The following is a 22,356-nucleotide window of genomic DNA, read 5'->3' as shown; positions in this document are numbered from 1 at the left end:
TGAGTTTAAGAATGCGGTGCGGGTCAAATGTTCACAAATGTCATTTCCCGTGACTCCCGGTTCAAGATGGTGGACAGGTCTGCACGTCCTCAACCAGCTAAAGCGTCCCTCTGGTCTAGTGTTTCTATGTATCTCTATGAGGCCAAATCCCAAAGTAGTAGTAGAAGAAGAAGCACATGTGATTGGCGCTTTGCTGAGCGAGGGCAAGATGGCGGTAGCGGTGCGGAGCTTGCAAGACCAGATTGAAAAAGCCAAAGAAGGCTTGAGAAATGTTGACGATAATATTCGTAAATTAACGGGGCGAGATCCCAATGAATCCAGGTAAAACCTCCAAACTTTAACTTTGTGTCTTTTATGCAGTCGATTTGACGAGCACATTTTCCATTGCACAGTACTGAGGGTGGGAGTGTGCTAGCCTTGTTCTTTTAGCTAGCAAGCAAACGCTACCCCTGCGCGGCATTGCTAGTTCCTTGTTTGCAATACAAATTGAAGAGAAATGTGATATTACTGCTAGCGTTTCACTAAAATACAAAAATAAAAAAAACACGGCGAATGCAAATGGTCTTTGAAGTCTACGGGTAATCGACGTATGTCGCTCCCGAGTGGAGGCCTGGGAATGATTCATTCATTGTTTGGAAGAAGGACTATTGGATGAGAGCTATATATATATATATATATATATACACACAGATCAATCTATCTCAATTTGAGACACAAACTCACACTGGGCAAAGTGTGTTAACTTGACTCTTTGTCTTTTCAGACCGGGCCAGATGCGCCGCTTCGGTGGGCCCATGGCAGGCATCGGAGTTGCAGCAGTGGGAGGAGGAGGAGGAGGAGGTAGAGGAAGAGGATTGAACCTGCTCAGGTAATGCCCAGGAGAAACTTCAACCAACTTAATGCATTCATTTCAGGGTGTGAGACAGAGGTGGTACCATCACCACCATGAAGTGCATGTATTCTGTCAATTCAACATATATCTAGCTTTATTTACTTATTATGACTTTATCTTCAATTGTTTTAAATAAATGTACATAACATGGCTCAACATAATTCCTGAAATCCTTTAAGACTTGGACACATCTGTGGTCTGCGTCCGAGACCAAAGCAATCAGCATTTCACAATATGAATACACTATTTTATGACATGTTTATCTTCAGACGCAGTCTCTCCGACATTGGCGGCGGTGGCCCCCCTGCCAAGCAGAGAGACATCGAGGGTGCTCTGTTGAGGTGACGCTTGGTTCTCTCACATTTCCTCTTTTCAGAATCACTGAACTGATGTGTTCATGTACGCAGGCTGGCAGGCGACCAGAGGGCCAGGAGAGATGCGCGTCACGACAGCGACGCCGAGGATGACGACGATGTCAAAAAGGTGAAGCGAGTTCAAGCGCTGGCACTACCAGACTGCATCGTTTGAAGAGAAGTTGTTTACCGCTCGTTTTCTTACACGTGCAGCCGGCGTTGCAGTCGTCAGTTGTAGCTACCTCCAAAGAGCGAACACGCCGGGACCTCATTCAAGATCAGACCATGGATGAGAAGGGCAAACAGAGGTGGGATGGGATTTCCCTGCACGAATCAATACCTAAGCAGTAGCTCTCTTTTAAACAGGTTCACCCTCTTGTGTGATCTTGCATTGCCTTTTTTGTTTGCTTAGTCATTCAACAATACCAAATAAACGGCAATGGTCAATGCAGTAAGGGGAAAAGATTGTTCAAAGCCAAATATATCTGAATCCCTCGAATAACTGAAAGAACAGTGGATTCAACAGAATATTCGATAGTGACAACTCTGTTCTTGTTTCTTCGGTCAGGAATCGGCGCATGTTCGGCCTGCTCATGGGGACCCTGCAAAAATTTAAACAGGAGTCTAATGTTTGCACAGAAAAGGTGAGTGTTTTGCTTGTTAAAGCTCGTTAGAAAAAAAAACCAATGTTCAAACTTGGCATGGTTTTTCCCTCTCAGCAAAAGCGGCGCTCTGAGATCGAACAAAAGCTTGAGGTTCAGGCTGAGGTTGAGAAGAAGAAGTTGGAGAGCGAGAAGAGGGAGTTGTTTGAGGAGAGGAGAGCCAAGCAGACTGAGCTGAGACTACTCGAACAGAAAGTGGAATTGGCTCAGTTGGTAAGACCGATCGTCTCAGATCACAAATGTTGTCTTCACTTCATGATTGCCATGTTCTCCCTTGTGCTCAGCAAGAGGAGTGGACCAGCCACAATAACCTCCTGGTGAAATTCATTCGCACCAAGACCAGGCCACACATCTTCTACCGACCTGGGAAGATGTGCTCCGCTACCCAGAAACTCCTCGATGACTCCACCAAGAAACTCAATGGTCAGATGGAGTTCTTTGAGCTTGTCGTCAATACCGTGCCCGCTGTGCCGTTTTGATTGGCCAAATATAACGATGATGTGTTTTGAACAGTTGTGTTTGAAGAAAGGCGCGAGGCATTCACGGAACACATCAACAAGATGGAGTCCCGACCACGGCGACAGCTAAACCGCGACCAGGACGGCAACGCCGCAGCGACACGGAACGACCACTCGGCGGAGGGTAAGCCAGCAGGTCAGGTAGACAAGGTGACAGGTAACAAGAGGGCGGCACGCATGGAGGAAGATGAGGAGGAGGATGAGGATCAGGAGGAGGAGGAGGAGGAGAAGGAGAAAGGGGTGGACGGAGAACAGGGGGAGGCGAGAGAGGTCACAGGGAAAGTTGAGCCAGAGGAAGCAGGGGACAGCAGGGAAGGCTTAATTGAGGACGAGGCCATGGAGTTTAGGGAAGCGGGGGATGAGGTGAAGGAAGGTGAGGAAAAGAAAGAGGTGGGCGCTGAGCAAAAAGATCACGAGGCGCGTCCAGTATCACAGGTGGAGGCAGGCAAAGAACAAGGGGACAGCCATAAGATGGAGCAGGATACACACAGTAAAGAGGGCGCCCCGGCAGACCTTGAAAGGGAAAAGACTGACATCACGTCTCCAATGGAAGTGAGCCGACAAGAGGCGAGTGGCAGCGCTCAGCTCGCCCCCCCAAATCTCAACCCGGGGAAGGCGGCAGCATCCTTGCCCGCCGACCCCCAGACGGCGGCGGCGGCCTCTCCCGCATCCCAAATGGCCTCCAAAGCGGAGGAGCGGGAGCCGGCGGCCATTCTTTCGTCCGAGCTCAACGATTCCGCTGGCCCCAATCCGGCCGAGCAAACGCAATCCGGGGACGGGTCGGCCGACAAGCCTCAGCCCGATTCGCAGGTTCCCCAGAGCGGCGGCCCCGCCGCCGTCCTCCAAGAACAGAAAGAAGCTAGCGCAAGGGGGAGGAAGAAGGCCAAGGAGTCAAAGAAAGACCGCGGTCAAAGTCGCAGCTCCTCTTCTTCCTCCTCCGGCTCCTCTTCCAGCGGAAGCTCTTCGTCTTCATCCGCTTCGAGCCGCTCTTCTTCCTCGTCCTCCTCGTCGACCTCCTCGTCCAGCGGTCGTAGTCGGGAGGCCGGCAAGCGCGGCAAGAGGCCGGCAGGCAGGGACAAGAAGAAAGAGGACAAGAGTCATCGCAAGAAAGGAGGGAATAGTGGGGGCAAGGAAGGGAGGAAGAGAAAGAGCGATGAAGGCAGGAGCAAGTCAGCTTGCAGCGATAGGGAGAATAAGGACAGAGAAAGGAAGGACAAACGACGCTAAAAAGGGCTCCGAAAGAAGCTGGGGACTGCGGGGCAATCGTGTCAAACCTAATCACGCATTCAATTGAAGTCCCCAGATTTGCTCAATTGATTTTAGGACAAGAATATGTAACCGTCAAGAAAGCTCTGTTATCTCTAATTGGACCCGTTCAAAATGTTTCAAACAGTTGAAATGAATATTTTTTACTTTTTTTTGGGTTCGTGTAAAAGGATGGCACATTTTCCATCTTACTGTCCTTCCTCCGTGTTACCATGCCAATGACATATGCCACACACTGCTTGTCTTCAATTGTTGTGACTACTGTGTCACTTGATCCACGTCATGGTTGTGGTATGTGATTTCTTGGTTTTTGTCATTGTTTTGTATCAGCCACCCTGCTTCAAATTTAAAGTGAGGAAATTAGCAAGCGTGTGTTTCTTTTCTTGTTCTGCAAATATGCAGCATCACACTTGCATGGTGTCCAGTGTAGCTTAGTTGGGTACAGATGTGTTATAATGAATGATAGACCACACTGAAGGTGCTTGTCACCACAGTTTACGAGCTTCATTTTGCATTGTATGGACAACATTCTGATAGCACACTTCACTGCTCCTATAAAAATAACCAAAATGCATGACTTCATCAACAGAATGCCCATCCGCAGTGTAACTTGACTGCAGCCTTCTGGTCGTCCTGGGATCCATTTGTCATCCGTAAGGTCCCAAACAAACCAAAACTTTACTCCGGCTGGTCTGCTAGGTCATTCTGCTCAAAGTATCTACAGAAAAACAAATCAACATTTGTTTGAGGTTAACAGTCAATTATTTCAACGTTCCCTTACGCATGCTTCGATTCGCCCTGCTTCAATTACAAGCTCCATCATCAAAAGTAATTCCTCAAGATGTGCCGTTACCTTGCAACCAGACAGATGAGAAGATTGAGGGCAGGCAAGTTGTCATCGTCCTGACTCGCCTACAGAAAGCAGGTCAGTAAATCAACAAGTGTCTTTTTGACACAAGTTCCTACAACATTTGGAACATCTTACCAGCTGACTACGTAGTTGAGCGCATCTTCTTGCCAACTGCCTGATTGAAGAATGGGCCTCAGGAAGCAACGGTTTCTCCAAAGCGGCCAACAATGCATACAACCAGTGGCCCTGTGACAAAGGGGGGTAGAAGAGCCCCGTTTATTTGGGAGTACTTAGGAAGGCCAGGCCAATGGGTGCTCTTTATTGTCCACAGAGGCACCAACTCACCAACTGGGGCCCAAAATCTCTTTCTTCAAAGCAATTGATCAGAATGTCCAACACTGTCAACACGGTGGACTGCAGACAAAGCAAATCCATAGAGTGGAAGGTTGATTCCGAATAGCGGCGGCGGCGGATCTTGGAGCGAAACCTACCTGGCTGAGTCTGCTGACAATGCTCAGAAAGGGTGGGAAGCCGACCTGGTGAAAGAAAAAAAGAAAAATACTCCTGGATTCTTCTCAATTCTATGCAGAGGAATCCGAATGTTATTTTCTCCAACCTTGCTGTAGTCCAGCCCGGTTTCTGCATCAGTCTCTGTGTGCGAGGATAATGCACCTTGATAGAGCAGCTCTCCTAAACAAAACCTCTTCCAGCCCTCCTCATCTGCTTGCTTTGGCTGCACGTGAACAAACGCATACATACGTGACATAGGTGCACAATAACAAAAGAGATTGAAATCATTGTTCTCACCATCACGACATTGTCATCAAGAGAGTGGCTGCTCCAGTGTTGTCTGTTCTTTGTGATACTCTGAAAAATGCCGAAAAGGTCAGGAGTGTTTCAATGGAGGATGCGGATTTCAGTGTGGATACTGTAGGTCGTTGCTTTTAATCACCTGCCTAACATCGGAAAAATTGCTGACTTGCCTCTGTTGCCAATCTAGGCTGGGAGAGAAACCAGCTGGAGCAGCGTGGCACTCGGCCACCTGCAACACACGTCAATTGATGCTCCCAAAAATTCAAATCGAAAATAATATTTGGATCAATCCCAGCACATGAAGAAAAACTAAAAGCACATGTCACTCACAGGTATGTTGACAGTTTGCTTCTTTAACTTCTTGGGGTCAATCTGAGCGACCACCACTTCTGGACATAACGCTGCCTCTAACCTGATGGGGAGGGGAAGAGCAATGAGTAGATAGACCTGAATGAATATTTTTCGGTTCAACAATGGAACCCAAAAGTAGGCATACTGGACTTGTCGAAGATACTCTTGGGGGTTTCTTGGCGGACCATCCAGGTTTAGAAGCGTGTCTCCGCTGCACTCAATCGGCAGCAGCCGCGGCATTAAATCCTCCACGTCAGACTTCATGTTGTGTGACGACGTGTATCAAACCTTAAATGAGACATATAATTCTGCAGAAAGCAAAAGAAATGTTGCCTTTTGCGGGCGTCGTCAAAACTATTTCACTTGGGACGCCATCTTGCCAACAAACGCGTTTTGATGACATCATCATTATGCGCGCGCAGACAGCGTCACGTGTGTTGTCTTGGTCCAGAAAAGGGCAAAGTCTAAAACCGTTTCTCCCCGTCCTAGAAATACATATTCTACGTGATTTGTCTAAAGTATTGAGTTGTTCATTCATATTAATGACATGAATTTTTACTTGAAGGGAACCCATGTCAACGAAACACATATTTTGGGTTCGATGACTTGGAATGCCAATGAAGTCTTGTTGCAACGTTAATGATTACCCCATTCCGATCTAATCGCGGCTCTCATTAGCTGCTGCTTGCTGAGTGTTAAGAACAGAGGCAAATGTCAAAAGCATTTGTTTTTGCTCGGCGTATGTTCTTGTGGAACGGAACCATAAAGAATGCCTCTTTCACACCTTAGCATTATTTTATGGAGTACAAGTGTATTTTTCGTGTTTTGGCCACAACTGAGCCGTGGATTACTGTCTGATCTGAAGCTCTGTGGAGATCCAAAGTGTTATAGTAAGTTGGACCCCAACTAACATTGCGAATGGTGTACGAAACCAAAAAGTGCGCCCATTGTTTGAAATGTCTACTTGATTTCAAATGGATCACAGTGATAGGTGCTGGATCACAGTGATAGGTGCTGGATCACAGTGATAGGTGCTGGATCACAGTGATAGGTGCTGGATCACAGTGATAGGTGCTGGATCACAGTGATAGGTGCTGGATCACAGTGATAGGTGCTGGATCACAGTGATAGGTGCTGGATCACAGTGATAGGTGCTGGATCACAGTGATAGGTGCTGCATGTGTTTGTTTTTGGTGTGTTTATTTGTCTGTACTTTATGTGTTTAGGCCAAATGAGCAGGGTACGGGCCGTCAGGGATCACGACGGAAAGGATTGTCGTTTTCTGAGTTTCCGGCAAGGAGAAAGCATCTTTGTGCACCACAAACTGACAGGAAAGAGGAGCAATCTTTGGTCTGGCAGTGTACGTCTATTTATTGCCCATGTGATTTCTAATTCAATCTGGGTGATTGAATTGCTTTGCTCTGATTTCAGATAAACCAACGGTCTGGCTATTTTCCAAAAGAAGCGGTCAAAGAGGAACAAAAGATTGCAACTGAGGAAATAGTAATTGCAACACAGGTATTGACTTACTTTATGCTGTCATAATAAATGTGGAACATTTTGCGATCTAAATTGCATATTTTCTTTTCATTAAGGAATCTGATTTTCTGTGTATGGATAACCTCGGCTATCCCATTGACTCCAGTCATTTGAACGCTGATGATGATGAGGAGGAGGAGGAGGGGGAGGAGGTTGAGAACAAAGACTCTCGTCTGAAGAGCCCACTTGAGGACCTTGACTCAAGTGAAACAAACAATTACAATGAAGATACAAATGCTAGGACTCCAACAATGAAGGACTCCTCTTTGGAATCTCACAGCGCATCAAGAGAAGAGATTGAAAATGAGGACAATGGCGGTGCCGAGACTAAGGCGAAATCACCTGAAAGCGCTGTGGAACTGAAGGAAAAAGGTGGGTCTCCTGCCTCTTCCTGGCTCAGGTCTTCAGTGACGGGATGGTTAGGTGGAGGGAAACAGGAAGAACCTGACAGTTCAGCTGAGGTACAGAAGCATTTGATGCCAGGACAAGATTTGCTCCCATCTTCACTGACGGGGTGGCTGGGCTTAACAAGTGAAGCAAATTCCGTTTCTGCCACAAACCAAGGAGAGCAGGACAGAAAAGCTGTTGAGTCTGGATGGCTTGGCTTTGGAGGTGAGGAAAACGTCAACGAGGATGATGAAAGACAACCGGACTTAAAACCAGAATCGGGAGAGAACTTCAGAAGCAGAAAGATGTATCTGGACTTAGAAACACAACCGATACAAGAGAAGAAGGGGCACAACGTGGGGACATTGGGCTGGCTTGGAAATGGACTGTCACAAACACTTGGCTTTGGCCCGTATGACCCAGACACCAGTCAGACCATTCAAGGAGAAGTTGAGAAGGATGGCAAACAAACAGAATCCGCTTCTTGGTTTGATTTGGGGATCAGAAACATTTTAGCCCTCGGGGAAGACGACAAGGTAGGTGGTGACGTAACTGATTCGGACGCAAAGTCTGACCATAGGGTGCCATCTGACCATGGCAAGGATAGCCACTTCGATGACACTTCTCAGGTTGATCAAAAGGGCGACCCTAACCCTCAAAACCAGAGAACAGACAAGAATCATGGTAACGAGGAAAGACAAAACAATTTAGCAAATAAGGATGATGTCACCTCAATGCTCAATGCTCCATGCAATGATGAGGCGACTTTACCTGATTTGACAAAGCAAGGTGACAATGTGGACAAATCCAACATATCAAGTGACGAGGAAGGGAAACGTGAAAAAGACACTATGATGGAGCAAAGGGTAGGGCAAGAAAGTGGCTCCTCTCCACCGTCTAAAAGGGAAATACGACAAGACTCAGAGCAAGATGACAGTCAGGGAAATGACAAAAAGAGTCAAGAAGATCATCAAGAGGATATAGACGAGGAGGAATTGAAAGGAAAAAGGCAGGACCGGTTGAAAAGTGTGACACAAGAGAATGTCACTGATGATAACAAACAAGAGGAAGAACAAGGCAGTCCTCTGGAATTAGTTTCAGAGCACTTGAGAGATGCTCAAATTATACACCAAAAGCTGTCTGAAGAGGAGAAAGGAAAACGTTCATCCCCTGATATGGAAGGCCCTTACCTCCAAAGCTCATTCAGATCTGCCTTCAACTTTTTAAAAGAAAGGAGCTTTGTGTCTTCTCTTGGACCCAACAAGGAAGAGGACACATCGAACCGTGACAAATATAAAGAATTTGATGAGGAGGAAAAAATGGACCAGGTGAAGACTATCGAAGAAGAGGAAGCCTCTCCAGCGTTGATAGAGAAGCCGGAGGAAATTGTCCAGGGATACCACAAACACAAAGAGGAACATGAATCCAGTGAAAAGCTCAAAATCTCCGAAAAGTCACAATTCGAATCACCGCAAGAGTTCCGAGTGATGGAGCAGATACATGAGAAGAAGCTGCCAGAGTCAATCGAGAACCATCAGCAGGACCATGAGGAGGAGGAGTCCAAACTGAGGAAAAAGGAAGGAGTTCATAACTTGATGCAGGAGGAGGAGAATGCAGACCAGTTTGAAGACGATGAGCAGAAAGGCTCCAAGAAGCTGCTGGAAGTGGATGATGAGTCAGACGAGGAGAAGAAGCAGGAAACATTTTCTGATTTGAAGCAGAGCGTGTTTGAAGAGCAGCACAAGCCGAAGACCAGAGAGGAAATGGATGACGAGAAGCATGAGCAACTCAAGGGGAAAGAAGATGACCTCGAAGATGAAAAGCAGGAGGAGCTCGAAAGAGGGCCGAAGAGTGAGGTCGCCGAGGTCTCGGTGCAGACGATGCAAGAGGAGGACCAAGAGGAAGCGTTTCAAGAGAGACAGAAGCAGCACGAGATGGAAAAGTTAGCCGGGAACGAGTACCAAGTCGGTGATGAGGGAGGAGAAGAGTTAGACAAGGAGCAGGAGCAGCTGGAAAAGTTAGATGAGAAGAATGAAGAAGATGGGTTAGAAGAGAAGGAAAATAGCGCCCCAGAGGACATTGAGCAGGATTTGTCCTTCCATCTGACACACCAAACACATTTACATGAGAAAGATGCTCAGACCACTTTAGTTGAGACGGAGAGCCATGAAAAGACGGTGAATGGAGCATGTGTGAAGAAAAACAACGATGATAGCCAAAGGACAATAAAAGAGTTGACAGACTCACCCTCAGGGTTTGATGGGAAACCAAATGACATGTCAAAGACACAAACCCCTCAGAGTCCCCAACATCAAGTGGACTCCACAACAAAGAGTGACAAAAACTTGCATCCACCACCCTGGAATCTTCCTAGCGATTCTCTGAATACAGCGGAGCCCCACCAACCGACCCCCAGTGAGACTCTCCAAGATCACATGAGCACAGAAGAGACGACCATTTTAGCTGAGCTATTAGGCCAGAAGAAATTGGAACATTTGAATGACATCTTTGGCCACGCAGATCAAGATCACGATGAATCAATCTCGTCGGATATCGAGACAATTCTGCACGAGCACCGAGAGAGACTGTACGCTCCGAGCGTGAGACTTTGGGAAGCACCGGAAGAGGACAAAGTAAAGACCAGAACCCTTATTGCGATTCAGAAACTAGAAATACTGCTGAAAAGAGCAAGAGACACTTTCCACACCAGGAAATCAGAGCTCAATAGAATAAACGCTCAAGGTATACGTATATACACGTACATTCAGTACATATGATCTGTACAATGCCTCAGAGAGCAACCAACCAACCATCACTGCAGTTCCAAATGCATTTGATCTGACATTCACTTTCTTCATTTCAGTGCGCTTTTCATTTTCCTTGTTTCCTAATACAGCTCAGACAAGTTGCGTTGGTGCATGTCGCAAAGATCAAGAGACTATGAAGACTGTGGCTATGCAGATTGAGGATGCCACTCAGAAGCAGTCCTCCTCTCCGACTCGTGCGACGGACTTTGTCAAATGGCCTCAAATGAAGGTACACTTTGGTCAGATCCATTAAGTGGAGTGCGCTTCTTTAAGAAAGCGACCTTACAACTCCAAACTCCCTCCCAGTGGTATTTAAAGTAGACTGTAGTTCAGTTTCGTTTGTCTCTGTCAACATTGCTGACACCAGGGTTGAGTTACGCACCGACATGCGAGACACATTACAGTAAAGACGTCACTTCTAAATGCTATGAAATGGACGACAGTAACATTGTTTCGGTGAGTTCTTTTAACTTTACCAATGAGTGAGCGAACTATGCTGACAACACGTTTGCTCAGGTTATGCTTGAGTGGAAGTGAAGCTTGCTATTTTGTAGAACTATGTCATCGCAGCCTATAAGCATATGGCACACATGTAGGTTCTGTGTTGCTGTTGTTGTTGTTGTTGTTGTTGTTGTTTTTCGATCACACCTGTTTCTGTCATTTGGAAGTGCCAGTGTGGCATTTTACAATTGGTGACGTTGCGGCTCCACCATTCATTACAGTAGGATACGCAAACATTTTGTAGTGCCTGTACAATTGAGTGAAGATTATTTTTGGTGGATTGTTTTGTTGTTGTAAATTTATTGAAGATTACGTTTTAATTTCTGAGCTATATAATTGTGAAGCTGTTCCAAATGGGAGAATGGCAAGACGTTTCCATGACCATCTTGCCCCAGGAAAAGGTCGATTGGTTTAGTCCACAGTCCAGCGCAGCGAATAGGATGTTGGAGCACGGCTTACCCGGCTACTTATGCCAGTTTTAGTGATTAAAATACAAATATTAATCAAATGAACCAAACTAGGAATGGCGGAACACCCGGCAACTGACAGTTTAGGCAGCGGAGTGAAGGACTATCAGTCGACCGTTGAAATTTACTTTGGTGTCGCCGTGGAGCAAGTCAAGGATGTACGTTGTTTGGCAGGGTTTGTTAGCATTTTGTGCTAGCGTCACACAGCTGACGGGTCGTTGTCATCTAACTTGCTATTATATTTCCATCATTCGGTATTGAGCACACGGGTGTCATATGTGCCGCTGTCAATGTATATCGTGTTGTAGAGTCGTGCCTCTTGAGATGTCGGTGCCAAAACGGACGTGGCTGCTAATAGTTAGCCTACTGCTATGCCGCATCAGGTTTACGTCCAGTATGAAACAAACATGCATATGCAATGTCTGTGCTTTGCTAAAGTCATTGCAACAAAGTTATTTTCAGATTCGATTGCAAGCAACGCAAAATAGCCTTACAATCCCAACGTATTGTTTAGGTCGCATAGATCTAAGGGTATAGTGCAATTGCATCTATTTTCATTTGGATTTTTAACCACACTTTGCAGGTGGTGTCATTACTGCCTCATGACATAAGGCCTGGGCCTGACTTCTATGGAATCCCATGGGAACTAATCATCATCTCCAGTCTGGTGGGGCTGGTGACAATGTTATTGTTCAGCTGCAGATGTTACAGCTCTGTAAGTATTCAGCACACAGAAATGACTTGCGGTGTCATAGATTGTTGTATTGTTTCCTTTTTCTCTGTTTCTTATTATTAATTATGTTCCCATTTGAAAGATAGTAGTTATTTCAATAACAACAAATCAATTTCTGTCATGTTTCCCTATTTCAACACAGGTGAAAAGCAGATTGTATCGCCGTAAGTTCCCACTTTTTCAAATGGATGCGTTTGCATGTAGAAATTGTGTTCTGTCAGTGCCAGTGCTCTAATTTCCCAAATACTGTACCTAGACAGAAATATGAAATAAACCGTACCGTTTACAAATTCTTATCTGTACCTTCATTTCCCTTTACCAGGTAAAGAGTGGTGGATGGCAGAGCAGGTGGCAAAACTTGTTGAAGAGAAGTGTGAAGTCCTAGAAACTCTCAGTAAATGCCAACAAGAGGTTCATACTCCTGCTGAGTTTTTGTATTTCTTGTTCAAACTTTTTCTTTTGTGTTAGGGATGTAACTATTCACTCAAACTCAGTAACTACGCGATGTCGGGTTTTTTTTTTCATAGCAGAGACATGGGATAGTGGCAATGGCTAATCATTGTGATTGGATTTGTATTTACATCGCTGCGTATTTTACGTCGTTTAAGTCCATTTGAAATCAATTTGGACGGATCCCTGCGAGCAACCACAAAAGTAGTTATTTCATTTGTTCTTTTTTGTTTCATTTTTAGTACGATGAGCTTGAGAACTCATTAAGTGAAAGTGGCGCCGTAGCTCAAACCCAGAAGGCTGATCTGGAGGTTCGAGCCCGACAGTTAGAGCTTAATAGCAGTCAACTAGAAGAAAGTCTACAAAAAGTGAAGGATCAGTTGGATCAGCAGAGAGCTCACCGACTAGAACAGGAACAAAAGGTAAAAGCGTACCAAATGCATTTTCTCCTGCCAGCTGATCAAGAACAAGGACGTAGCGTGGTATTTTCCTTCCTCCAAGGTCACGCTGCTCGAGCAGAGCATGGAAGCAATGGAACTGGAAGCCAAGGAGCTCCAATCACAAGAACAACAGGTGACCTCCAGCTCCATATAAAGGATTGTTGTCAGCACTGGCAGCTAGCTGGCAGCAGTATGTGTGCTATATACTATGTTCCTGCCTTGGCTAATGTCCCTTCTGTGTTTTATACTCCCCAAGGCTCAAACAACCATTAAAGTGTACAATATGAACAGTGAGAGACTTCAGAAGAATATGGAAACATCTGGAGAAGAAAATACTCTGCTCAAGGAGAGCAACGCACAGGTAGGACGAGATACAAAGTACTTTCTTGTCTGTCTGTCTGTATTTTTGAAATGTTTTTTTTTTTTTTGGTCCTTCTGCAGTTACGGCAGCAGGTGGAGGGTTGGGCAGAGCGAGTGAGTGAACTGGAGGAGGAGATGAGGCGCTATGAATTGACTCACAGTGGGATGGTGCAGGATGTGGCCAACAGGGACGAACGTATCAAGGTAGGACTCGCTCGGACTCCGCCTGACATAGAAGTGGCTTGCGTTCGTCTCCAAACTCTGAGAAGCAAACACGTTTGCTTCCAGTCCCTCACCGATCGGCTGCTGGGGATGAAAGCCTGGGATGCCAATCTCGAGGGGGACGGAGGTGACACATCGGCCGGAGCGGAAAGGAATGGGAAAGTCGATGCCCCCAATTCTGAAGTCCATCTCCAGAAAGTCCAAAAGCTTATTTTTGCCGCTAAGGTAAATAACCATCTAATGCCTGAAGCAGGTAGGGATACTTTGCTGAGGGAGCTCATGAAAATGAGACACCGCTTATGATTACTCCAACAAAGATCAGCCTTTCCGTGGAACGCTAAAGTGGCGTTATGTGTGCGCGTGTAGCTCAATGCAGACCTCAAATCGGTTGATGAAGACAAGGACCGAGTGTTTGCCAAACTGAACGATGAAGTCAAAGCTAAAGAGGACCTGGAAGGTGAGTACGCTTTCTGTTTTGACCATTATATTCACGCCATGGATTAAAAGTAGACAAAAGGATTGCGATTCAAACGTGATGGCCGCGCTTCATTCGCATTTTGTTTTGTAGTGAGCATTAAGGAGTTGGAGAGTGAGCGCTTCTCTATGCAAGCTGACACGGAGCACTACTCTGAACAGGTAGTTCAACTCAAGCCCAATAAGTGTGTATTCCTTGTCCTCACTCCAATACTGCTCAGGTCCAGCGACTGCAACAGAAACTCCAGATCATGACTGAAATGTATCAAGAGAATGAGCTCAAACTACACAGGTAATGACACCTCTCGTTTCATTCTTGTTTAAGAGTAGCTTTCAGTTGGCTTCACTTGCGCGCAGGTTGTTGACGGTGGAGGAAAAGGAGCGTCTGCAGAAAGAAGACAAATTGACTAAAGCAGACAAAAACATTGCTTTGGCAATGGAAGAACTCAACAACTACAAGTAGGTCGTCCCTCCCTGCCTGCCTGGCGCAAAGTATCTTGAAACAACCACCTGTGTCGCTTCAGACTTCGCGCTGGGGAGATGGAAGAGGAGCTGGGGAAAACCAAACAGTCATATCAGACCCAGATATCGGCCCATGAGAAGAAGGCTCACAACAATTGGGTTTGTATTCCAACAACATGGTGCATCTATAAACGGTGTCAAATGATGATGAATCTCTCCGCTTGACGTGCAGCTTGCAGCAAGAGCCGCAGACAGAGAGCTCTCAGACACCAAGAGAGAGAACGCCCTCCTCAGGCAAAAGTAACAATCACCCTCGGCAACACGCTTACTTTCATCTATTCCCACCAATTTGACTTCCCTGTTTGTTCTTGTTTACAGGATTACAGACACACAGTTCAAGATGGATACCCTCGATAAAGATCCATTCACCTTGGACAGCCTGGCCAGGCCTTTACCTTTCCGAGGTCAGCAGAAACACTCGTGTCGTCAGTATTTGAACATATCTGACATCAATCATAAAAATGGAATGAAAATTCATCTTGAAAAGTCAGATATTGCTTTTGAATTGTGGTTCAACAAAATGATGAAAAAAACAACAACTCGTGATTCAGGCCTGGCCAAAAATGAAAGTAGCACTTCATATTTTTGTGATGTTGAACTCCCCTCGCTCTTCTCCTCCTCCAGCTGAAAGATTGCCGTACGGCCCTTCTCCTTTGGGTCGACCTGCATCTGAAAACCGAGCTTTACTCTCACCTCCCACACTTGTTGAAGGGCCTTTAAGCAGACTTTCACCTCGAGGTGTGTCTCCCCAAATACAACCAGCCACATGTGACAATCTGGCCACGGATTGATTGTCTGCTTTGTTCAACGTCTCTCCTGACCGTTTCTTCAGTTTCCCGTGGTCCAATAGACCCCCATAGTGGCCAAGGAGAGCAAGAGCAGAGTGGAGCTGCTCATTCAGACAGTGGCTCGCTATCTCCTTCATGGGAAAGAGATCGCAGGGGACCCCCACCAGGACCCCCTGGGCCCTTCCCCCATCAAGGTGTGTATCTTTGAACTGCTCCTCTCAACTACTTTTTAAACTTTCGTCTCCCTCTATTTTCAATGCTGTCTTTCAGGCTATATGTATCCTGAACCTGGAGGTCCAATCTACAGGAGACCTGCTGGTCCTCCCCCAGGAGTAATGGGTCCTCTGCCACCTCCAGGTCTTCATCCAAGGGGTCTTCCGAGTTCTGGGCCCCTGGGACCCATCCACCCGGCAGACACAACAGGTTCTTTCATTTTTCTGGAAGAGGGTGTCTTCCCCAGTGGATTCATGGTGCCTTTTTGTGTGCGTCGTCGTCGTTCCAGATGGTACAAACAGAGAAAACAGCCTCGGACCTGAATACGATCACAGAGAGGTGTGTGTGTGTGTGTGTGTACTACCTGGCAATATGTGTGAATCTATGCGTGGTCTAGACTGTTGTCTTTTTCCCCCCCCATCAGCCTGGTCCCGGTGATGGAAGGACTCCCCCTGAACCTGCTCTGAGAATGGGCATGCCACCACCGCCACCTCCCGGACCGCCAATGGGCCCCATAGATGGTCCATTTCCTCGAAGAGCACCCTTTGGACCTCCTGAATTCTTCCCTCCCAGAGGCCCTCCCATGATGCCAAGTAAGCAATCCTATTCCTTTTGGGCTATCATCTTTGTGAAGCTAAAACGCCAAGCTGACTCTCTCCACCTTTCTGCCCTCTTCAGTGTGGGCTCCTCGGCCAGGAATGATGTTCCCTCCTCGTTACCCTCACGGCGGACCTCCGCCTCCTCACCCGCTTTCTTATGGGCCACCGATGCGGCCTCCTCCACCTGATGGCCTTCCGCCTCCTTCCATGGCTCCCCCCACGTCCCAGCAGAACCTCCCCTTTGTGCCACAATCAGAAGATGAGCAAACATCCGTTCCGTAATAGTCTGGAACGAATGTCGACGGAGGGTTGTTATCAAGTACCGGAGATTTTGGCTGCTTCGGACAAAGCAAGCTCAAATTGAGCATTTGGAAGATGCATTGTAGGAGGAAACCAAAGCGGATGTGTTGAACGTGTGAACTCTCCACAAAAAGGTGGGAGGTGAAATTCAAGCCCAGAACTTTGACCGTGACAAAGACATGAGAAGCAAATTCTCCACCGTGATGCTCTGCTGCATAATTATGAGCTGAAAATGAGCCACCCAGTGTAAGTTTTGAAATTGAACCAAGGGCATACTGTTAAATGATGTCTGCTTGAGTACAAGTCTATCGAATTCCTTTCCCGTCTATTTATTCCAGACTTTACTCGTATACAAGGTCATGTTATTATGTCAGACTATCACAAGTTCCGTTGACTTTAAAATCCATGTAAACAATCAATTTAGCCTTGTAATTTTACACTTTCTATTCGACTGGAAATCTAAATTCATCAGTGTGAGGCTAGAAAATTCATTTTAATAAAAAAAACAAAAAAAACTGCATCCTCTGGAAGGAACACTTTACAGATTGTATGAAAAACAAATCCCAAAGTTACAAACATCAGCATTCAACACAAAATGAATGTCATTGTTTGGCAGTTTGTTCATATCTGCTACCAATGAATCACTTGCCTTTCCCATGAACTGATTTTTGGAACAATGCGTTACAGGCAATAACAAATGCAATCGCCACCCACCAAACTGTACAAAAACGACACTCCAATTAAATTAATTTGATCAATATAAAATAAAACCATTGATTTGGCAAAATTCAAAAGCTTCACAAACATCAATTCCCTGCATAAGTTTTAAGGCCCTTGTGAGAAGAAAATATTCACAAGTGGTCATTTCAGACAAAATCAAAACATTCTATGATATAATGTCTGTGTGTACACAAATAGTATGCGCTTTGTAAAAAAAAAAAAGAAAGCTGTCAGCGTACCGAGTTGACCTGAAATACTGGTAAGAATGAGTCACTTACATGTGAGGCTTTTCCACCCTTACCAAAACAATGATGGTGTCAGGATCTACAGTGTGACATATTTGTAAATGTTGCCAAATAGAAAAAGCCTTTTTCAAACACAAGCAGTGTCACTCCAGCAACAAACAATAATGTCTCATCATTTTCAGTGGTTGGAGCAAGCCTCGAAAAGGTTGTTCTGTTCCCATACTTGTCATTTTGCATTGGAAGCACATATTCCTACTGAAGTCATCTTCTAGAATGAAGTGAAAGAAGATGAACAAAAATCAAATGCAGAATTTGATCTTAACCTTATGTAGATCTCGGTTGTGGTTTAAAGGGTGTTTTGCGCGCAAGTTCCCCCTTGGCCGCATGCTACGTATGGAAGCAGCTTTTTTTTTTCTTTCCACACGTCCGTCTGTCTGTCTGACTGTGTTGCTACGCCTCAGCAGTTGAGAATAGGTCGGCTTCTGTCCGCTCTGAAGGGGAAGGCGGAGCTGTCGGACTCCACCTTTCCTCGGTGGGGACCAAGGGTGGCGACGGCCTGAATAACAACAACAACACACGACACAACATCAAATAAACCTTGGACTTCCTTGAGGTAGGTAATACTGCCACTCGCCAACCTTTCTGATAGCTGTCCAGTCCTCCAGGATGTCCAAGTCGGGAAGCATGTAGACGATATAAGGCCGTACGAAAGGTTAAGGTTGAAACCGAGTAAGCAATTTGGACATTTTCCAGGAGTCTAAAAAGTCATGTATTGATGTCCATACAAAAGAGCCAAAGGATATCCGACACAACTGAAGGTCTTCTCTTCTTTTTATCTAGACTCAAGACATCTCTTCTCTTCTTCTTTCCCGACAGCTCGTCATTCCACAGCTCTGATGAGAAATGCACGGAAAATGTTGGCGTGCCGCTTGCGTTTCTTTTTCATCAGTGGAACTTTGTCATTCGTTTCAAAACATGTCATGTTGAGGCTAACTACTCTTAAGATTTTTACCTGATGTTATATCGATGCTGTGTCTGTCTTCTTCCAATCTTCTTATTTTCTCCTCTAGTTCACTTTGAACTGTGTCCAACAGAAGCAGCTTCTCGCTCTGTACACAAACCAACAGATACAGTGAATCAGATCAAAAGAACCAAAGGGCCGCGCCGGAGGAATCTCCAATATTCGGCAGATGAAGTGTGAGCGCGTTCCCTTTCTCACCTCCCAGTGCTGGGAGGCTGCCTGGATCTCACACTTGTATTTATTCTTCACAGAGTCCAAGCACAACTCTTTATAGATGCCTGAAACACACAAGCGTACTGTATGACTGACTACAGGGGCCAGCCAGAATTTGGGACAGGTTAAGATGACCTACCTGCCACCTTGGTGCGGACCTGCATGTTCTCCAGCAGCACCGCCAGAGGATCCAAATATTCTGCGGCACGGCCGGCCTCCACCTCTGCCAGCTTGCTGTTGACCTGAGTGAGACGTTCCCGATACAACCTACATGCACGCGCAAAATATTGCATTTTTCACACAGCCTTTTATGGGCAAACATTTGCTTCTTACTGGTCTTTGAGATCGGTGAATTGTTTCTCCAGATTTGACATTTCATCCAAACACTCCATCCTTCTTCGCTCGCAATCCTCCTCATCCATTTCTGTGACATACAAAATGTACACATTTGTAGTTGTTGCCATGTAGGTATTTTTGTTTCAGTACCCGACTGCACCTGACATCTTACCAGAGCTGTCTCCATCTTCAGACACAGAGGACGTTTCGGAATCCTCCTCCTCAGAACTGAATCCTTCTTGCTCCTGATCCTCAACCTCCATCTCCTCCGCAGTACCCTCCTTCTTCTCCCGGTCACGATGCACTGGCATAGCAGCAGATTTCTGCGAGAGTAGAAGAAAGGTTTCTTTGCAGGCTTGCCCCCACGGCTAACCCTCAATATCTTGTCACATTAAATTTAATATGCACGTCGTTTTCCATTTTTGCTTCGAAAAATGGATGGATGAATGCTCATTCCTATTGCAATATGATGATTGAATGTTTTATTTGATTCTTCTTGTGTGATCTGACTTGGGTTTTTTTTCTTGTTCAGATGTGTCGTTTTTTGTTGTTGCTTATAGATACCCCAGTCATCTTTTTTGTTTACAAAAAGCCCAACTAACGATATAAATCTTGGTTTTCTTTTTGTGTCGTTTTTTGCTTACAGATATCCCTGGGGACAGCATGAATCTTATTTTTTAAATTCTGATTTGTACTTTTTTGTTTAAAAAGATCCCAACTAACTATAGATCTCATTGGTTTAATTTTTAAGACAGACGTGCACTTTTTGTTAACAAATAACCCAGCTAACTGAATAAATCTTGTTGTAATTAATAATAAAAATCTTGATATCGCTTTATACGTACATATTGCAAGTCTCGCCAAACTATGTGGCTGGCAAAAAATAAACACGACAACAGATCGCAATGTTAGCCCTTAGCACGTTTAGCTGTAAACGGAAAGACTTGTTGCTATACTCATACTACGCATATTTAAATACCAATTTACGAGCCTTAAACATAGAAACCCATCGAGGTTTGTTCCAGCACTGTTAATACTCTAGAAAATAAAATAAAATGTATTTTTCCTACCCTAAAAAGCTGCCCAGGAGCCCAAGAAATGCTAAAAACAAATCTCTTTCGGAATAAACTTGAAAATGTTGGGAAATGTAGTTTTCCGATGAAACTCACGACGCGTTGACAGCGCTGCAAATGTCCATTTTTACTACATTACCCAGAGTTCAACACTGGCTCAAGGCGCTTGAAAGGCGATCTTTTTGAGTGCGTGTAAAAATGACATTTTTGTCTCCGGCGTCAAATATGTTGTATTTCCTTGCAATACACATCCATATCCACAATAAACTGAGTAATGAGTGTGTTTGTTTTTGAATGTATCTTTTATCCTTTATGTTGCTGCCCCCTCCCTTTTCCGCCATGATGTTTTCTAAGTGAGCCCCTATGACTGAGGCGCTGAGCTCGCTGGCTAGCTAGCTTAGCTCAGCTCAGCTCAGTAGTTCCATGAGCCTTCAGTCTGCAGACTGCTGTGGAAAGGAGATGCAATGGATGGATGCTATACCCACTGCGGTCCACCAACGATGGGGCTTGGTGTAAATAAACGGTGTCCATTTGGACCCGGGTTAGCAAGGCGCCGCCGGATCAGTGCTAAAATCGTAACGAAGTGTGGGTGATTGCGTTTAGGCAGGAGGAGACGTTGGCTTGTTATTATTGGAAGATTAACGCGAGCCGAAGCTGTCTAAATTGCTACGTTTTCGAGCTAGCCCTTTGTCATTGTGTAAAATTGACTACTGGAGTCTCCAGCCTCAGGGATGTTTTCCAAAAAGCCTCATGGGGACGTCAGAAAGTCAACACAGAAAGTGTTGGATCCAAAGAAGGACGTCCTAACGAGGCTCAAACATCTCCGAATAGTAATAGGTAAGTAAGTTCAATATTCTTGTCGAGCTGCTAACGTTCATTACTACGTGACAGTCTTGAAATGTCATAGGAAAGTTACAAACCGACCCCCCATCTTTGAAGATCTTTTATTGGAGCAGATTGTTTTGGGGTCACCCGTTTTGTACACATTTTGTCAACAAAATCCTAACTGCAATGTGGAGACTACAATGAATTCAGGGGAGGACATTGTTAGGGTAAAATAAAAAGGTTTGAGAGAAGATGCTCCTTTTAGTTGCTGCAAGTATATATAACATGCAATCAATGAACATGGTCTGTTTCGGGCTGACTTCAGTACTTTGTGTAATTATTAAATGTGTCTGGTTTGGATTACCATCACAGTTAACAAGGTGACTTGTTGAGTATGTTTGTGGAACATGTTAACGTGTTTCCCACATATGTGAGGTACACACCCTCAACTTGCAGATGAAAACAAGCATTAGCATTTCCTCTCCATGTCCTGCACAGTAGCTCAACTTCCTCTTTCCATTGTTAAGTGAGTCAGTCTCTCTTTCTCTCCCTAATCCCTCCCTGGGCACAGGGGTGTGTCTCCTTGCTGTTTTGGGAATACAAGACCACATAACACAAGCAAGCACACATTCTTACACTGTCGGTGCTTGAGAATGAGCCCAGCAGCACTTGAATAGTCCAATCCGATCCGTGGAACAATCACGGATGCGTGCAACAAAATTCACATGGGCACAATAAGGTGTGGCAGGCACAGTCTATTATGCAGAAAGATGTCTTAGTACATGTTGACACAATTCTCACAGGGAACTAACTCATCATAGTGTCTAGCCCAAAATATGATGAGGAACTTTTTTGCGCTGCAGTAAATTGTCAATCTTTGTTGAGGCAGATGCCACAGGCTATCTGGTTGACTGCAGCAAACGAATGACATACTTCACAAGTTAGTTGCCCTGACCACTACATTTCTTGTTTTTGTTGCATTTTTTTCCTACATTCTTTTGGTGGTTGGCAAACACTTTTGGTGCATTAGCAACATCTTCTTTAACAACAAGGATCTACTATATAAGGCACAATAAGCCACCTTATTGGTTTGAGATGTTATAAGTGATTCAAGCAAATGGATCAAGAGTTCCATTTTTCTACATCCATACGTATGTGGCTAATTCTTTTGCAGAAAATGCAGAGCCGCCAGAGCTGAAGCAGTTCTTTGACCTGAACTACTCCCATATCTACTATGTTTTCTTTGAGAACTTTGTCACCATTGAGGTTAGCCTCAAGCAAAAGGGTGAGTTCTAGTACACTAACACTGAGTGGCACGCCTGCTGCATCCGTATTCAGTCTTCCTATGGATCCTTCAAAATAAACATTTGCATTCAAATGTGTTCAAACCGAGACATGTTTAAAATGATTTCTTTT

The 22,356-nt window shown here is 45.2% G+C and overlaps 5 protein-coding genes across 16 annotated transcripts in view; 3 read left to right on the top strand and 2 right to left on the bottom strand.

Annotated features, from left to right (window-relative positions):
• The first annotated feature begins 164 nt into the window (after positions 1-164).
• pnn (pinin, desmosome associated protein) lies at positions 165-3,731 on the top strand. The gene is made up of 9 exons (XM_037240950.1): positions 165-321; positions 764-868; positions 1,162-1,233; positions 1,300-1,375; positions 1,459-1,553; positions 1,814-1,889; positions 1,965-2,120; positions 2,192-2,330; positions 2,421-3,731. The coding sequence occupies exons 1-9, from the start codon at positions 209-211 to the stop codon at positions 3,650-3,652; spliced, it is 2,064 nt and encodes a 687-aa protein (XP_037096845.1). The 5' UTR covers positions 165-208; the 3' UTR covers positions 3,653-3,731.
• Positions 3,732-4,170: 439 nt separating this feature from the next.
• On the bottom strand, positions 4,171-6,112 carry gemin2 (gem (nuclear organelle) associated protein 2). The gene is made up of 10 exons (XM_037240958.1): positions 5,851-6,112; positions 5,685-5,766; positions 5,494-5,583; positions 5,349-5,408; positions 5,158-5,274; positions 5,033-5,077; positions 4,887-4,955; positions 4,677-4,787; positions 4,545-4,603; positions 4,171-4,409 (listed from the first exon to the last, which is right to left on the bottom strand). The coding sequence occupies exons 1-10, from the start codon at positions 5,967-5,969 to the stop codon at positions 4,370-4,372; spliced, it is 792 nt and encodes a 263-aa protein (XP_037096853.1). The 5' UTR covers positions 5,970-6,112; the 3' UTR covers positions 4,171-4,369.
• Positions 6,113-6,372: 260 nt separating this feature from the next.
• Positions 6,373-17,296, top strand: ctage5 (CTAGE family, member 5). 5 transcript variants are annotated; one of them, XM_037240946.1, is made up of 27 exons: positions 6,374-6,595; positions 6,932-7,065; positions 7,137-7,223; positions 7,301-9,729; positions 9,760-10,373; positions 10,528-10,667; positions 11,990-12,121; positions 12,282-12,303; positions 12,462-12,550; positions 12,832-13,011; positions 13,091-13,162; positions 13,286-13,390; positions 13,471-13,593; positions 13,678-13,836; positions 13,978-14,068; positions 14,180-14,247; positions 14,307-14,377; positions 14,443-14,544; positions 14,610-14,706; positions 14,780-14,847; positions 14,926-15,011; positions 15,232-15,345; positions 15,440-15,589; positions 15,666-15,818; positions 15,898-15,947; positions 16,033-16,201; positions 16,287-17,296. In XM_037240946.1, exons 1-27 carry the CDS (start codon positions 6,475-6,477, stop codon positions 16,487-16,489), a joined length of 5,829 nt encoding a protein of 1,942 aa, XP_037096841.1. In that variant the 5' UTR covers positions 6,374-6,474; the 3' UTR covers positions 16,490-17,296. The 5 variants fall into 5 exon arrangements, with proteins under 5 accessions (XP_037096840.1, XP_037096841.1, XP_037096842.1 ...); XM_037240945.1 differs by having other exon boundaries at positions 6,373-6,595; positions 7,301-10,373; XM_037240947.1 differs by lacking the exon at positions 9,760-10,373 and having other exon boundaries at positions 6,392-6,595; positions 7,301-7,616.
• ralgapa1 (Ral GTPase activating protein catalytic subunit alpha 1) overlaps positions 10,759-22,356 on the top strand; it is a 44,565-nt gene continuing 32,967 nt past the window's right edge. For 5 of the 8 annotated variants that reach the window (XM_037240938.1, XM_037240937.1, XM_037240940.1 and 2 more), the window contains exons 1-2: positions 20,465-20,952; positions 22,115-22,225. In XM_037240938.1, the coding sequence (XP_037096833.1) occupies positions 20,847-20,952; positions 22,115-22,225 (217 nt within the window). In that variant the 5' untranslated portion in view covers positions 20,465-20,846. Of the gene's footprint in view, positions 10,771-20,464; positions 20,953-22,114; positions 22,226-22,356 lie in introns of those variants that run through there. The other 3 variants (XM_037240944.1, XM_037240943.1, XM_037240942.1) reach the window with 2 other exon arrangements.
• Positions 11,082-20,226, bottom strand: brms1la (BRMS1 like transcriptional repressor a). Its single transcript, XM_037240959.1, has 11 exons — positions 20,113-20,226; positions 19,215-19,365; positions 19,040-19,130; positions 18,846-18,973; positions 18,692-18,771; positions 18,485-18,581; positions 18,276-18,365; positions 18,111-18,175; positions 17,916-18,028; positions 17,024-17,029; positions 11,082-11,092 (listed from the first exon to the last, which is right to left on the bottom strand). The coding sequence occupies exons 2-9, from the start codon at positions 19,351-19,353 to the stop codon at positions 17,930-17,932; spliced, it is 789 nt and encodes a 262-aa protein (XP_037096854.1). The 5' UTR covers positions 19,354-19,365; positions 20,113-20,226; the 3' UTR covers positions 11,082-11,092; positions 17,024-17,029; positions 17,916-17,929.

This window comes from Syngnathus acus, chromosome 22, assembly GCF_901709675.1.
Source record: "Syngnathus acus chromosome 22, fSynAcu1.2, whole genome shotgun sequence".
Lineage (NCBI taxonomy): Eukaryota > Metazoa > Chordata > Actinopteri > Syngnathiformes > Syngnathidae > Syngnathus > Syngnathus acus.
Note: the sequence above shows the minus strand (reverse complement) of the source record. Positions and strands in the feature narration are given on the sequence as shown.

Coding starts and splice junctions, on each gene's coding strand:
- gemin2 (XM_037240958.1), bottom strand. CDS start 5,969: ATGAAGTCTGACGTGGAGGATTTAATGCCGCGGCTGCTGCCGATTGAG. Junction 5,275..5,348: donor TTGATGACAATGTCGTGATG/GTGAGAACAATG, acceptor GTTCACGTGCAG/CCAAAGCAAGCAGATGAGGA. Junction 4,410..4,544: donor CTCATCTGTCTGGTTGCAAG/GTAACGGCACAT, acceptor GTTTTTCTGTAG/ATACTTTGAGCAGAATGACC.
- ctage5 (XM_037240945.1), top strand. CDS start 6,475: ATGCCTCTTTCACACCTTAGCATTATTTTATGGAGTACAAGTGTATTT. Junction 14,707..14,779: donor AGAAGGCTCACAACAATTGG/GTTTGTATTCCA, acceptor CTTGACGTGCAG/CTTGCAGCAAGAGCCGCAGA. Junction 16,202..16,286: donor AGGCCCTCCCATGATGCCAA/GTAAGCAATCCT, acceptor TGCCCTCTTCAG/TGTGGGCTCCTCGGCCAGGA.
- brms1la (XM_037240959.1), bottom strand. CDS start 19,353: ATGCCAGTGCATCGTGACCGGGAGAAGAAGGAGGGTACTGCGGAGGAG. Junction 19,131..19,214: donor TGAAGATGGAGACAGCTCTG/GTAAGATGTCAG, acceptor TGTATGTCACAG/AAATGGATGAGGAGGATTGC. Junction 18,772..18,845: donor GGTCCGCACCAAGGTGGCAG/GTAGGTCATCTT, acceptor TGTGTGTTTCAG/GCATCTATAAAGAGTTGTGC.
- pnn (XM_037240950.1), top strand. CDS start 209: ATGGCGGTAGCGGTGCGGAGCTTGCAAGACCAGATTGAAAAAGCCAAA. Junction 322..763: donor CGAGATCCCAATGAATCCAG/GTAAAACCTCCA, acceptor TTGTCTTTTCAG/ACCGGGCCAGATGCGCCGCT. Junction 2,121..2,191: donor AAGTGGAATTGGCTCAGTTG/GTAAGACCGATC, acceptor CCTTGTGCTCAG/CAAGAGGAGTGGACCAGCCA.